The sequence below is a fragment of the Mustelus asterias genome, chromosome 1, assembly GCF_964213995.1.
Source record: "Mustelus asterias chromosome 1, sMusAst1.hap1.1, whole genome shotgun sequence".
Classification (NCBI taxonomy): domain Eukaryota; kingdom Metazoa; phylum Chordata; class Chondrichthyes; order Carcharhiniformes; family Triakidae; genus Mustelus; species Mustelus asterias.
Window position 1 is genome coordinate 79,789,169 of NC_135801.1, and position 12,898 is coordinate 79,802,066.

A 12,898-nucleotide genomic window follows, 5' to 3' on the forward strand; every position below is an offset into this window, starting at 1 on the left:
TGTTCTTGTGTAAATTCTTAACATTATTAAAATGATTCTTTCCATAGTTTTAATGGAGTCAATAACACATTTACATCAATTGGTTTAACATCTTTGCTAAGGACAGGATTTTAGCACCATCACATTAAGCATTCATGTGACAGAAGCCCTGGTATTGTCTACCCTTAAGTTCCTTCTTGAAGAAATCAATTCCTACTCATGGATGCTGTTTGTAAACTGCCAGGGACAAGCAGAAAGATGCAGTCAAGGGACAGCGATAGGGAACAGATGACCGCAGACTGAAGCAGCAAGGTTTAGCAAGGGCAAACAGAGAGACAAACAGGGGACATTAGATAAATAAAATGTCAAGAGAAAGACACAGTTAAGAAAGAATAGTTCAGCAGAAGATTTCACAAAGGCAGAAACATCCCAAGGATAATCAACTGAAATGAAGACTCATACACATGTGGACACACATACCAATATCAGCTACATAGGAACAGTAGCAATGGACCAAAGATTAAGGTGGGAACCAAAAGGATACAAGGTATTTCAGAGTGCGTTACATGTCACATTAATTGTGGTAAATAAATACAGATCGATGAATAAGGGACAAGTTGGAGAGGGGAAAGATCGTGGGCGGGATTTTGCAGCCGCGCCAGCCCCAAAACCGGAAAATCCCACCCGAGGTCAATGGACTTTTGCATGGTCCGCCCCCTGCCCGCTACAATTCCTGTGATAGGCCGGACAGGAAAACTCCCTCCCATTAGTTCACATCAGCCAGTGATGGATTGGAAAACGGTCCTTATAATGTTAAACAGCACATTGTACAATGGTTAAAGAGCAACTGTGAATGGCATGATTTCCCAATGAAGTATTTATTTCTTCCAAAAACTTGATTTTGACTCAATTTTACAATATTTTGCCTCTTGGTTCTTCTCAGTAATACTTCTTTAGAAATGGACAAAGTAACATCAGCATTACTCACCTCAAAATTGACATGACCATTCAGCAAACGATTGGCACAACCCTCATTTAAAAAGTAAATATCCTTGATTAATAGACTGCAGAAAGGAATTACGATCTGTCAAAAAATACAAATAAGTCTCATTAAATAAAAACTGGTTATAAGCTTCAGTTGAGGCGTATGCCTTTTAGTTAAACTATTAATTACGCATTTTGATAAAATCTACAGGAGTGTTTTATTACTCAAGATGCAGCAGATCACAAGGTGAATGTCTGATAATGGGTTGCCCTGACACTATGCAAATATTAACTGGAAACCACTTAATACACTTGCATGAAATTTCTTTGCCTGTCACATCAATGGAGATATTGGGTGCGATCTTAACCAGCCTGTCAATCAGCATGGCGAGCCGGGAAGATAGTGTGAGAGGTCAAAACTCTGATTCACACTGATTGCTACCTTCCCAGCCCTGTTTTACGAGTGAAAACGGCTTTGTGCCCTGAGAGTGCCTGGATTTCCATATTATTAGGGAGTCGGGCACAACTGCTTCCCCCCTCCCGGATGCGAGATGTCACGCCGGCAAGAATCACTACTGCTCTCCACCAGCGGACGCCTGATGCCATGGCCACACCGGGGGGATGGAAGCTATTGAAGCCCCTGGGTGGTTGGGGGCCTGACTGGGCAGTGCCGCCTGGCAGTGTCCATCTTGCACCCTGGCAGTGCCCACCTGGTACCCTGGCAGTGCCCACCTGCCAATGCCCACTTGTGACCCTGGCAGCTCCCACCTGGCACCTTGGCAGTGCTGTAGGAAGAAAGAGTATGCAATCAGCCATTTGGATACAGAAATGGGAGTGGTTGTAGGGGGGGAATAAAAATACCTGGTAGCCGCTGATTTACCCTCTTAATAAATAAATGATTTAAGAAACTAGACACTTTGAATTGATTACTCTGAACAGTATATTCATTCATCCAGCATTAACGTCCAATTTGAGGGATCACTGATAAATAATGGAACAGAATTTGTGACGAGAATAACAATGATGCTGTCGGCGCTCATGTTATGATGGAGGCAATTGAACACCAACTTCTGGAGCCTGCACATGCGCAGTGAATTGTTTTGCTATGGGAGATATCTTAAATTGAAATTTTGGTGTCCTCTGAAGTTGGCAATGGAGATGGTGGGGGGAGGGTACAAAAATAGCAATACAAGGCAATATGTCAATGTCAAGATGTGTTCCCAGTGCTGGCAATAACCAGCAGTGGGGGGGAAGGGAGGGACAGGAATCATGTTCTATTCTCAATTGAGGCTAATTAAAACTGTTTAAAAGTTCAGTAGGAATCTGTAAAGGTTCGCAGCCTATAATTTTAAAGGAGCGCAATGGGTTCCCGTGCCTTCAGGGACAGATTATATGATGAGGGTGTAAAGAGTGAGGAGACAGTCATTACTGTTCCAGGGCACAGCAACAAGCCCCAAAAGAAAGTCAGTGGGGCATTCTGTGGAGGTTCAGTGATGGGGGTGGGGAGTGCCCCTGGTACTGTGCAGATACAATCAATAGTTGGCATTCATCACTTAAACTTTGAACAGAAAAGACATTCTCCTGCCATTACAAGAAGAGTGTTGAGGAAGGCTGCCACAATTTTGGGCCCAGTAGTGATGAAATGCTCCTATGCCACTTCTCCCTGACAGCTTCCAATGTTAGATCCAGGTCAGTATTGATGAAACAACAGCCAGCCCTATTTTGGATACCAAGCCTCTGGCTCTCACCTTGGCGGCAGGCTTTGACACAACCTGATCTCTCGATCAGGGCAAACAGTAGCCTCAGTAAAGGCTGCCATGGGGATGGTTAAATGAGTTCTTAACTTCATCTGATCTGCCTCAGTTCCTGCTGGTTCTGAGTAGAAAGGAAACTTGACTGCATACCAATGAAGGGCTACCTATGTGGAAAATGCAATTTTGATCAATTTCCTACCAGAGGTGGGTTTCTAATCTAAAAAATAAATTCTATCTCCTTTCTCCCACCCACAGTGAAAGAATTTGCTGCTTGTCCTGCCACAGCCTGCACAGTTGGTAGTCTCTGTTGATAATACATGGCACTGAAATGTCTGCAAAGATGTGAACATGTTGTACGTGCCCACTTCCTCTGCACTAAAACTGGTTGAAAACATTCAAGCTGGTGCATTTCAGGGTAAGTGCGATTTATTGGCCCAATAGGTGATAATTACTATTGAACATTCCCTCTGACCTGAAGATTTATTTTACAATTGTGGAGTCTCATTTCTTCAGAAGGGGTTTGTTAGTATTGGAAATATGTTTTAAAAGTTAACATAATTCTTTACAATTTTTCTGCCTGTCTCTTTGTCTCCTTTATTTCTTTCCCTTCATCCCATCTGTCGTATCTAATCTTGATTTCATTTTCTGTACAAGATTTAAATATAATTCATATTTCTTGCTTTATGTTTCCTGGTTTAGACTCTGCCGCATGTCTTAATGACAATTCCTCAGTCTGCTGTTGGTTGCCTCGTTCGCAGACAAAGCAGAACCCCTACAGATGGCATTGTGCTGAAACAGACCCTGGATCAGGAAATCACTGCTGACAAGCCCTCAAAAAGGTCACTGAGTAGCTGTCAATGGGTTGAATGGCAAATTTCATTCCTTTTTCATTGAGAACAGAATCCAGTTCAATAAATTCAAGAATGCTCTGTTCATATTTCTAAAACTCATATCAGAAGCCACAAGACCCTACACTAGAGTTATTTGTAACCACGTATATATATCTCTTACCTTTTCCCTGGTACTATGGGCTGTCATTGATCTTTGAGCGGCTCCTCGCAGAGCTGTCCTATAGTTGTAGAAATTACTAGAAGGATCCATTTGATGCTGAGGATTAGAAAAGTACATTCAGTGATACGTATATCAGATGATGTGGAAATGCTGGCGTTGGACTGGGGTAAGCACAGTAAGAAGTCTCATAACACTAGGTTAAAGTCCAACAGGTTTATTTGGTAGCACAAGCTTTCAGAGCACTACTCCTTCATCAGGTGAGTCACATCAGAATTAACGGCCAGAATTCCCCAACCTTGCCTGCGGCTGGGATTTTCCAGCCCCGCTGCAGTGAACGAAGAGTTGACAGAGCGCCAAATTCTTTGTTCTCGTTGGCAGTGGTGGCGAGAGGTATGAGACTGGAGAATTGTGACCTACATTTACAAAGTATATTCTAACTGTTTAATCTGAAAATAAAATCTTTATTTTTTTCTAATTAATAAACCTCCTATAAGGATCCCAAAGGCAACAGAAGAACATTTATATGAGTTGGGTCAATCTTTAGTGGAGAAATATGGGAGAGTTGCTTTACACAAGTTTCCAGTCATGACATGTCATGATTTTCTGATTTTAATTGGGACAATTTGGTGATCATAAGGGACATCCCAACAGAGCAGGAGATAATAAATTGGCAAGAGAAAAAGTACAGCCTGACATACCAACTTAAAGAGCAATTTTGACTTTCTCAAGCTGAGCACAATATATGAAACCTAATAAAATAATTGTCTTTGCTTTAAACAAAGAACTAAAATTGATGTGAGGCATTCGCTCTTTTAAAGAATGTAGTGAGTGAGCAAAGTTTACAAAAAATAGTTGAGTATTGCACATACAGGCAAACATTTGTAAACAGTGATCCCAGAAGCTTATTCTAATGGTGTCATCTCCAACTATTAACTTATTGTTATGCATTTTATTTCAATTGTTCAACATTGTTGTCAAGGGCCATGGTGGATGTATATCGGAAATATGATGAGAGGCAGACAGGTAGTGTAAGAGAAAGGGATAGTGGGAAATATGAACCAATCATATTCTTTTGGCCTTTACAGCAATCAGGATGCTTTCTTCTGCCTCCAAATCCATTTGCACTTTTAAGTTTAAAGTTTATTTATTAGTGTCACAAGTAGGCTTATATTAACCCTGCAATTAAGTTACTGTGAAAGTCCCTTAGTCGCCACACTCAGGGTACACTGAGGGAGAATTTAGCATGGCCAATGCACCTAACCAGCATGTCTTTCAGATTGTGGGAGGAAACCGGAGCGCCCGGAGGAAACCCACGCAGACATGGGGAGAATGTGCAAACTCCACACAGACAGTGACCCAAGCCAGGAATCGATCCTGGGTCCCTGACGCTGTGAGGTAGCAGTGCTAACCACTGCTGCCCCACCTGCTGCCACTTTGTGCTTGGGATGACTGGGAGAGGAAAGGAGGTGACCGGGGCTAGCCATCCGGGTTGGGGGGGGGGTCAGGACTGTCCGGGTCAGGGGTCAGCGAGATCAGGGCTGGCCGGGGATTGGGAGAGACATGGGGACTGGCCCAGGGAGGTCCGCGATCATTTTTTTGGGGGGGGGGGGGGTCAGAATGGGGCGGCTTGTGGGGCTGGCCAGTGATTGGACTGTCCGGTGACAGGGAGGCTGGCAATGTGGGACCATGCGCATGTGGGATCGGCACATGCACAGTGGCCCGCACAGCACTATGCTGCTGGCCTCTCCTGCAGGCATAGGCCGCACCCACAGATTTCCAGAGTGAATCACGCCGGGGCACTCTGTGATGTACAGTGTTGGAGATTCATTCCGGAAATCACACTGAAAAAACCAGTATGATTTACTCCCATTTTCCCACACAATGGGGACTTGGAATTTTTTGGGAGCATCCCGGCGGTGGTTTTTATTGTAATTTTCTATTTACAATAGCCTGGTGATACTGTACATTCCTCATATTGTCACACAATTGATATTCTTTGCCCCGTTACTTAAAGAACAACAGAAAATTTTCTGTTACATCAATTAACATTATAGGGCAGAGTTTTCTGCCCTATAATGTTCTTGGCAATCTGGGTCCAAATTGGAGTAATTTCTGAAGTGAAGCCGTGTTTCAAGTTTTCATTCAAACTCACTCACATAATCACAAAGATGCCATCTTCCTTGAATCAATGCAATTGGGCCACATTTTAGGACAAAGTTGTTCAATTTTCTCTTGTATTAAAGCATATTCCTTTTGTCATTTGAGAGTGGTAACTTGGTTCAGCTTTGTTAATGCAGCGAAAAATGGGTTTCTCTCAAAAAGTGATTTTAATAAGACTACTGAGTTCATCACTGGTGAGCAACTCGATTTAAAGAAAAGGGAAATTATTCTGAAACGAACTACAGAACCATTTATTAGTTTAATTAGCATATTGTAGTCAGCTCCTTAGTAAACTAAACATTTAATAACTTTATAAAACTTTAATCTTAAGAGCTTACTTTAAGGGTCACAAATGACTGCGATTATTAGAAACACGTGATGATGATGAATTAATCGGGGAGGATTGCTGGTGGAGATTGCGATGATCATATTCATCAATGTTTTTTAAACCAGAGGGGAAGTGCTGGCCACCACTTCCACGTTTGAAAGGACGGCCTTGATGTTCTTTGCAAAGCCCCATAAAAACTCAAAATGCACTGGACATAACTCATGCTGAAAATCCCCTGATCCTTTGCGCCAGCTTTGGCCAATTACAGAACAATTACTCTGAAAAGACCAGTGCAACCTAGTGAGAACTTAACCCATACATTCTGACTGAAAAGTGATTTTAGAGCCACTGAAAGCGGCATGGTGGCACAGTGGTTAGCACTGCTGTCTCACAACTCCAGGGACCCAGTTTCAATTCTGGCATTGGGTGACTTCCTGTGTGGAGTTTGCATGTTCTCCTGTGTCTGTGTGGGCTTCCTCCGGGTGCTCTGGTTTCCTCCCACAGTCCAAAGATGTACAGGTTAGGTGGATTAGCCATGGTGGGGTTATGGGGATAGCGGTCAAGATGCTCTTTTGGAGAGTCAGTGCAGACTCGATGGACCAAATGGCCTCTTTCTGCACTACACAGATTCTATGGTTCAAAGCATATATACACTGAAACCAATAAAACACATGGTAGCTCATAAATATAGTAACTGATGCATTTCTGTGATAGTAGATGATGAAGACAAATTCATTCATCGAGTGGTGCCTAGTACCTTTATTTAAATTTAAATGATCTTTTTTGTACTATAGATCATACACTTTTCAAACGATAAATGCGTGAGGTTGGACTACAGGTTGTACCAGTAGTACTTACCTCAAGGATGTCAAACTTGGCTGTTTTGATTTTTGCCCAGGTTTTCTTTAATCGAGAAACGGGGCTCATGTTCATGCCAGCTGAAAAGAGAAACATTGAGATCCCCCGGTTTAGTTCATGCACTGCAAAAGAGGGAGCTTCCTCAGTCAGCAATATGTATTCAAAATTCTTGAGAAAACAGAGAGAGATTAACAACACAGACTCTCCAGGAATAATTGAGATGTACTTTGCTGATAATGGCTGGGATTTTCCACTCCATTCCCCCGGTTTTTCAGCAACAGAGGTAGCTCCCCACCCAGAAGGTAAAAAAAACAGTAAAACGGGGAAACAGGAATACTGGCCTGAACTGGTCTTGTATACTTTAAAATGGAACACCAGTGAAATGGGGAAATAAGAATACTGGTCCAAAGTAATACTCTGAGGTTCCAGGTTCAAATCCCACCACTGCTGATGGTGAAATTTGAATTCAATAGAAATCTGGAATTAAAGGTCTAATGATGACCATGAAAGCATTGTCGATTGTTGTAAAAATATCCATCTGGTTCACTAATGTCCTTTAGGGAAGGAAATCTGCCACCCTTACCTGGTCTGGCCTACATGTGATTCCAAAGCCACAGCAATGTGACTGACTCTTAGTTGCCCCTTCAAGTGTAATTAGGGATGGGCAGTAAATGCTGGCCCAGCCAGCGATGCCCATGTCCATTGAACGAATAAAAAAATCTAATTTTCCTTTTGCCAATTCACCACGCCCCACACCCACTTCTGATTTGCAAGCTGCAAATGGCACATGCATATACCTCCCACCTTCCCATCATCTCTGCACCACAACCTTACTATTGTGCCCTTATTCATTCAGATACCCAACAATGACATCCTTATCAGGCTTTGGAGGAACTCCAAGAAGAGAGTGCTGGTGAAAACACATCACCATCACTTGATTTCACACTCACAGGCACTCACTCCAAAACATTCACCAAATGAAAATAAATTGCAACCATCATTCATATATCACATACATTCCCTGGGCCCACACACACATTCGTACAGGTGGTAGAATAAGACACCGTTATGGTGTTTTTTACAGTTTGTGAAGAAAATAAAGCAAGAGAATATATGGTTAGCTGTGCTTTGGCTGATCTCAAAGCAGCAATTCCACATTTTGTTCAACTCCTGGGTGTAGTTGTATCGAGCAGATTTCCACATTTTATTCCCAAAAGATCTTGGTTTTCAGTAGATTTCTCTTCTCAGGATTGTTACTTTGCAAATCTGGGCACAATGCTTTTGAGAAAGAGAGAGAGAGCATTCTCTGATCTCTCTCCTGCTTGGTAACACAGGGCAGAATTTTCCCGTCCCACCCGCCAGGCAGGACAAGGACCATACAAAGATCCATTGACCTTGGGTGGGATTTTCCAGCCATGAGGTGAGCGCAGCTGAAAAATCCTACCCGGTCTCTTAAATGCTCCTGCTAGCTGTATATTCCAGGGAAATTCCATTCATCCATATGTGTTGCAATCACTGTTTTTAGAACAGGTAATTGCACTTTGATGTCAGAAGATCCCGCTGGTGTGAACAGCCGGAAAATTCCAGCCATATTTTGGAATGTTTTTCCTTGTTAAAGCACAGGTAAAACATACAAAATACTACTACCCCTGACCTTCCTGAGATAGCAATTACACCAGTCCTGTAAGTTCAGGAGCCATTATGTTTTTTTATCATAGCCTTGTATTTAGAACCATCAACCACATTTCTAAGCAGATTTGTCTTCATTCAGCCTTTTTAAGTTTGCAGAAATATGGTTATCTGTTTCAGCTGTTGATCTAATCCACGTTTATTTTATTCTATTGAGAGAAATAATTGTTTCTAATTTTAAATGCTGCTTGAAGCTGACTCACTTTATTTTTATTTCCTACAACATAGCATTCACAGTCCAAACTGCATAACTCACTTAAATAACCTTTTTTTTATTTTCCAGTGTTTTGAAACTTGGATCGAGTCTGCACTCAATTATTTCTGAATGAAAATAATCAGTTCATAGAGTCTGCCTTCGCAACAGCGAGCTCTCAGGCCTCAAATTATCCCTGTCAGTCATCTGGACCGTTTCCAATGCATCAATGTCACCTTGAAAGTAAGGTGCTCACAATTTCAAAATGTTGTTTCAGATGTGGCTCAACCAATGATCTATAAAATGTCAGTGTAATTTGTTTTGACTGATACTCAAATGCCCTTGAGATACAGCCCAATACATGATTAGCTGTGTTGATAACATTGCATTAACTTAACTCAGAAGACATAAGTTGTACTGCAGTGCTTTGTTAAAAGTCCCCAGTGTCAAAGTTATTGACAATTTACATCTGATAAGCTTATGTGATACATCCTTCTAGATTTAATAGACGGTTGCCCTTTGTTTTCCTGTTATTTTCTGATCATTAAGCTCATATACATTAGCTTATCTATAGCTGGATGTTCTGATTTTTAGGTGCCAGGGCTGCTGCCTGATTACAGCTTAGAAAGCATATCACAGATATATTTTACAAATAATTCTGCTGGAATTTAATGAGGAGCTACCAACTTGATTGATCTGTCTTGTATGCATTTAATCTCAGTTTATGAGCAATACTCACAAATAATTGCCATCAAGGAATTGAAGTTGCCAATGTTGAAGCACTCCCGAGCTACATCAATGAAATATTCTATTACCCGTGCCCTGTGTTTCTTCTTCACCGGCTGTGAATGACAGATGAGAAAATTGGATTTCAGATGAAACAGTACCTTTCGCTAAAGGGAACTGACAGTGGAAATGCATAATAATGAGTGACAATTATTGTGACAGGCACAGAGAAACAACTCCAATGTTGAAACGTGGTGAGAGTTGACTCACCATGCAGATCTCTGTGGCTACCAGATAGCTCAGTCTATTAAACCACTCAACATACGCTTCCAGGTTACTCGTTTTCTTCAGATCATTAAAACAGGTCTGAAATAAAAAGAAAACGAACAGGTTTTCACGCGGAAGACATAGAATCAGAATACTTCCATCCCATTTCACAAATAAAAACATAGCAATCCTTATAAAAATATGCCAGCAAATAGTGTTACTGGATAAAGGACATTTCATAAACATGTGATATCAGACACGTGGGGCATGCTCTGTTTCTAAAGGGAGTTATTTATATCGCGAGTTTATTCATGACATATTTTGATGTAGGTTTTCAACTGAAGGGAAAGACATTTAAAAATCTCCAAAACACAAAGGCTGGGACTTTCTGACCCCTGGCATGGTGGATGGAACCTGTCGCGGGAGATTCGGCAGCCCAGGCTAAAGTCCATTGATTTCAGTTGGACTGGATGATCCCGTTGCTGGACGGGGCTGGAAAAATCCATCCATAACATTTGGTTTCATAGCACCAAAAAATCTGTTGATGATCCTATTGGATAATGCTTTCCATTGTAACATTATGAGGCAGGATTTTCCAGCCCACTCGCCCCAAGGCCAGAAAATCCTGCCCAAGGTCAACGGACCTTTGCATGTTCCGTGTCCCGCCCGTTACGATTCCCATGGCGGGCGGGACAGGAAAATTCCACCCACATCTGGGAAAATATACTCATGGGAACCTAAAAATCAGAAACTGTTAATGGAAAAAGAGGAGCAAATGTGAACAAGGAAAGAATGAAATGGATAGTCCCAAAATTGATTCTGGCATATTTATGAAAGAACATCATGAAAGAAACAAGTGGCATCCAAACTCAACAGGAATAGAACAAAGAGCATGAAGCAGAAACACCCTAAGATCAAACATCCTCTGAAATGATGTTCAGAAGGGCAGCATTTGAGAAACTTTCAGGAGAGCACGAAAACCCTACGAGCAAAAAGACAAGTGAGGCTGACTGGAAAACTGCCACAGAACCCAAACACACCCAAAGAATAGGTTTAAAAAGAATATTCCTTTCTCCAAGTTACAAAGCCAATGCACAGAATGGACAGGGTAAGCCTGTCCGTCTCCTTCCTTGCTCCAAAAGCCACTTCAAATTCACATCGAATTCAATTCACGGTCCCCACAGAGAGACATACAAAATCCAAGCTGACAACAACAGGCATTACCTGATCTCGGACTTGATCTGATGACGCTTGAACTTAGCCAAAAGGCCGAGAAGAATAGATCATCAAACTTTGACACCCCTAAGATGAGTCACCGAGAAGCATTTCAGCTGTGCCCCTCCCCTACTTAGCTGAATTTTAGGCCAGGCCCCTCTCCCACTGAACTTGGTTTTAGCTGAGCCCCGCCTCCAACCCGAGCAGGATTTTGACCCAACCCAATGCCTCACTCATAAATAATACTGTCATCCTGATCACGACATGGGTTTCCTCTGGGTGCTCCGGTTTCCTCCCACAGTCCGAAATACGCGCTGGTTAGGTGCATTGGCCATGCTAAATTCTCCCTGAGTGTACCCGTATAGGCGCCGGGGTGTGGCGACTAGGGGATTTTCACAGTAACTTCATTGTAGTGTTAATGTAAGCCTACTTGTGACACTAATAAATAAACTTCAAACTTAAAATGCATGTAGAAGGCAATCCATTTCTGTTTATGATATATCTCAATCTTCCTGCACCTAACGGTTCATAAGTCAGACTTTCGTCTGTTTCTGCAGCTAATTATTCCTGGAACAGGTCGCTAGTCTGTCATTGAGGTTTCTTACTTGAGGGTACTACATTGATATATATCAATGATTTAAGCTTTATTGTGGGGGAGGGGATGATGAAAACGTTTACAGGTACACAACGTTGGTTGTGATAATATGAGGAAGAAAGCTGTAGACTGCATAGATTGGTGAGATGAAGCTAGCTGTAAGGACACAATGGAATTCAACCTAGAAAAGTGAGAGGAAACTCATTGTGGAGAACAAACAAGGCAAGTGAATACATTATAAATGGTAGAATATAGGGAAGTATAGAGGAAAAGATGATTTTGTAGTGTGTCTCCACAGATCCCTGAAGGTGGCAGGACAGCACGGTGGCATAGTGGTTAGCACTACTGCCTCACAGTGCCAGGGATGCAGGTTCGATTCCCAGCTTGGGTCAATGTCTGTGTGGACTTTGCACATTCTCCCCCTTTCTGTATGGGTTTCCTCCAGGTGCTCCAGTTTGCTCCCACAGTCCAAAAGACCTGCTGGTTAGGTGCATTGACCATGCTAAATTCTCCCTCACTGTACCCGAACAGAGTGTCGGAGTGTGGCACCTAGGGGGTTTTCACAGTAACTTCATTGCAGTGTTAATATAAGCTTACTTGTGACGCTAATAAATAAACTTAAAAAACTTTCACTAATGAATAAACTTTAAACTAATACATAAACTTTAAACTGACAGATAGATAAAGTGGTTAAGAAGGTATACAGTGTACTTCCCTGGAGCATAGGAGCAGGGAAATTATGCTAGAATTGTATAAATCACCACTATTTAGACTTCAGCTAGTATCCTGTGTTGTTCCCTTCACCACATTAAAGGGTGTGATCACAATAGAGAAGTTACAGAGTAGCTTAAGGAACCAGGAATGGTGAATTTTAGCTATGAGGATAGATTGAAAGGCTGGGGTTACTTTCTTTGGAACAGAGGAGGCTCAGGGAAGGTTGAAATCTGGTGTCAAACTTGGGTTTTAAAAGCCTGCAGACTAAAGAATGAATGGAATAGTGAGGGAGATAAGGCATTTAGCATAATCTTCAGGTCCTGGAAAAGAATGTGTTTGATCAGGAAGCTGTTCAATGAATCTTGGTTTCAGCATTGCTTTTTGAAAGCAGAAGTTGGACCACCCAAGGATTAACTTCTTGCCGT

The 12,898-nt window shown here is 42.0% G+C and overlaps 1 protein-coding gene and 1 long non-coding RNA gene across 3 annotated transcripts in view; one reads left to right on the forward strand and one right to left on the reverse strand.

Moving 5' to 3' along the window:
- The window catches only part of LOC144495428 (uncharacterized), a 29,161-nt gene that overhangs the window by 11,011 nt on the left and 5,252 nt on the right, over nucleotides 1-12,898 (forward strand). Inside the window, exons 3-5 of the long non-coding RNA XR_013498282.1 lie at nucleotides 2,973-3,132; nucleotides 3,417-3,556; nucleotides 9,047-9,199. This is a non-coding gene — a long non-coding RNA (uncharacterized LOC144495428). The remainder of the gene's footprint in view (nucleotides 1-2,972; nucleotides 3,133-3,416; nucleotides 3,557-9,046; nucleotides 9,200-12,898) is intronic.
- rasgef1ba (RasGEF domain family, member 1Ba) overlaps nucleotides 1-12,898 on the reverse strand; it is a 67,545-nt gene that overhangs the window by 9,869 nt on the left and 44,778 nt on the right. For both annotated transcript variants that reach the window (XM_078215450.1, XM_078215376.1), the window contains 5 exons: nucleotides 9,953-10,048; nucleotides 9,696-9,798; nucleotides 7,075-7,154; nucleotides 3,729-3,824; nucleotides 968-1,063 (listed from right to left, as the gene is read on the reverse strand). In XM_078215450.1, coding sequence (XP_078071576.1) covers nucleotides 968-1,063; nucleotides 3,729-3,824; nucleotides 7,075-7,154; nucleotides 9,696-9,798; nucleotides 9,953-10,048 — 471 coding nt within the window. The remainder of the gene's footprint in view (nucleotides 1-967; nucleotides 1,064-3,728; nucleotides 3,825-7,074; nucleotides 7,155-9,695; nucleotides 9,799-9,952; nucleotides 10,049-12,898) is intronic.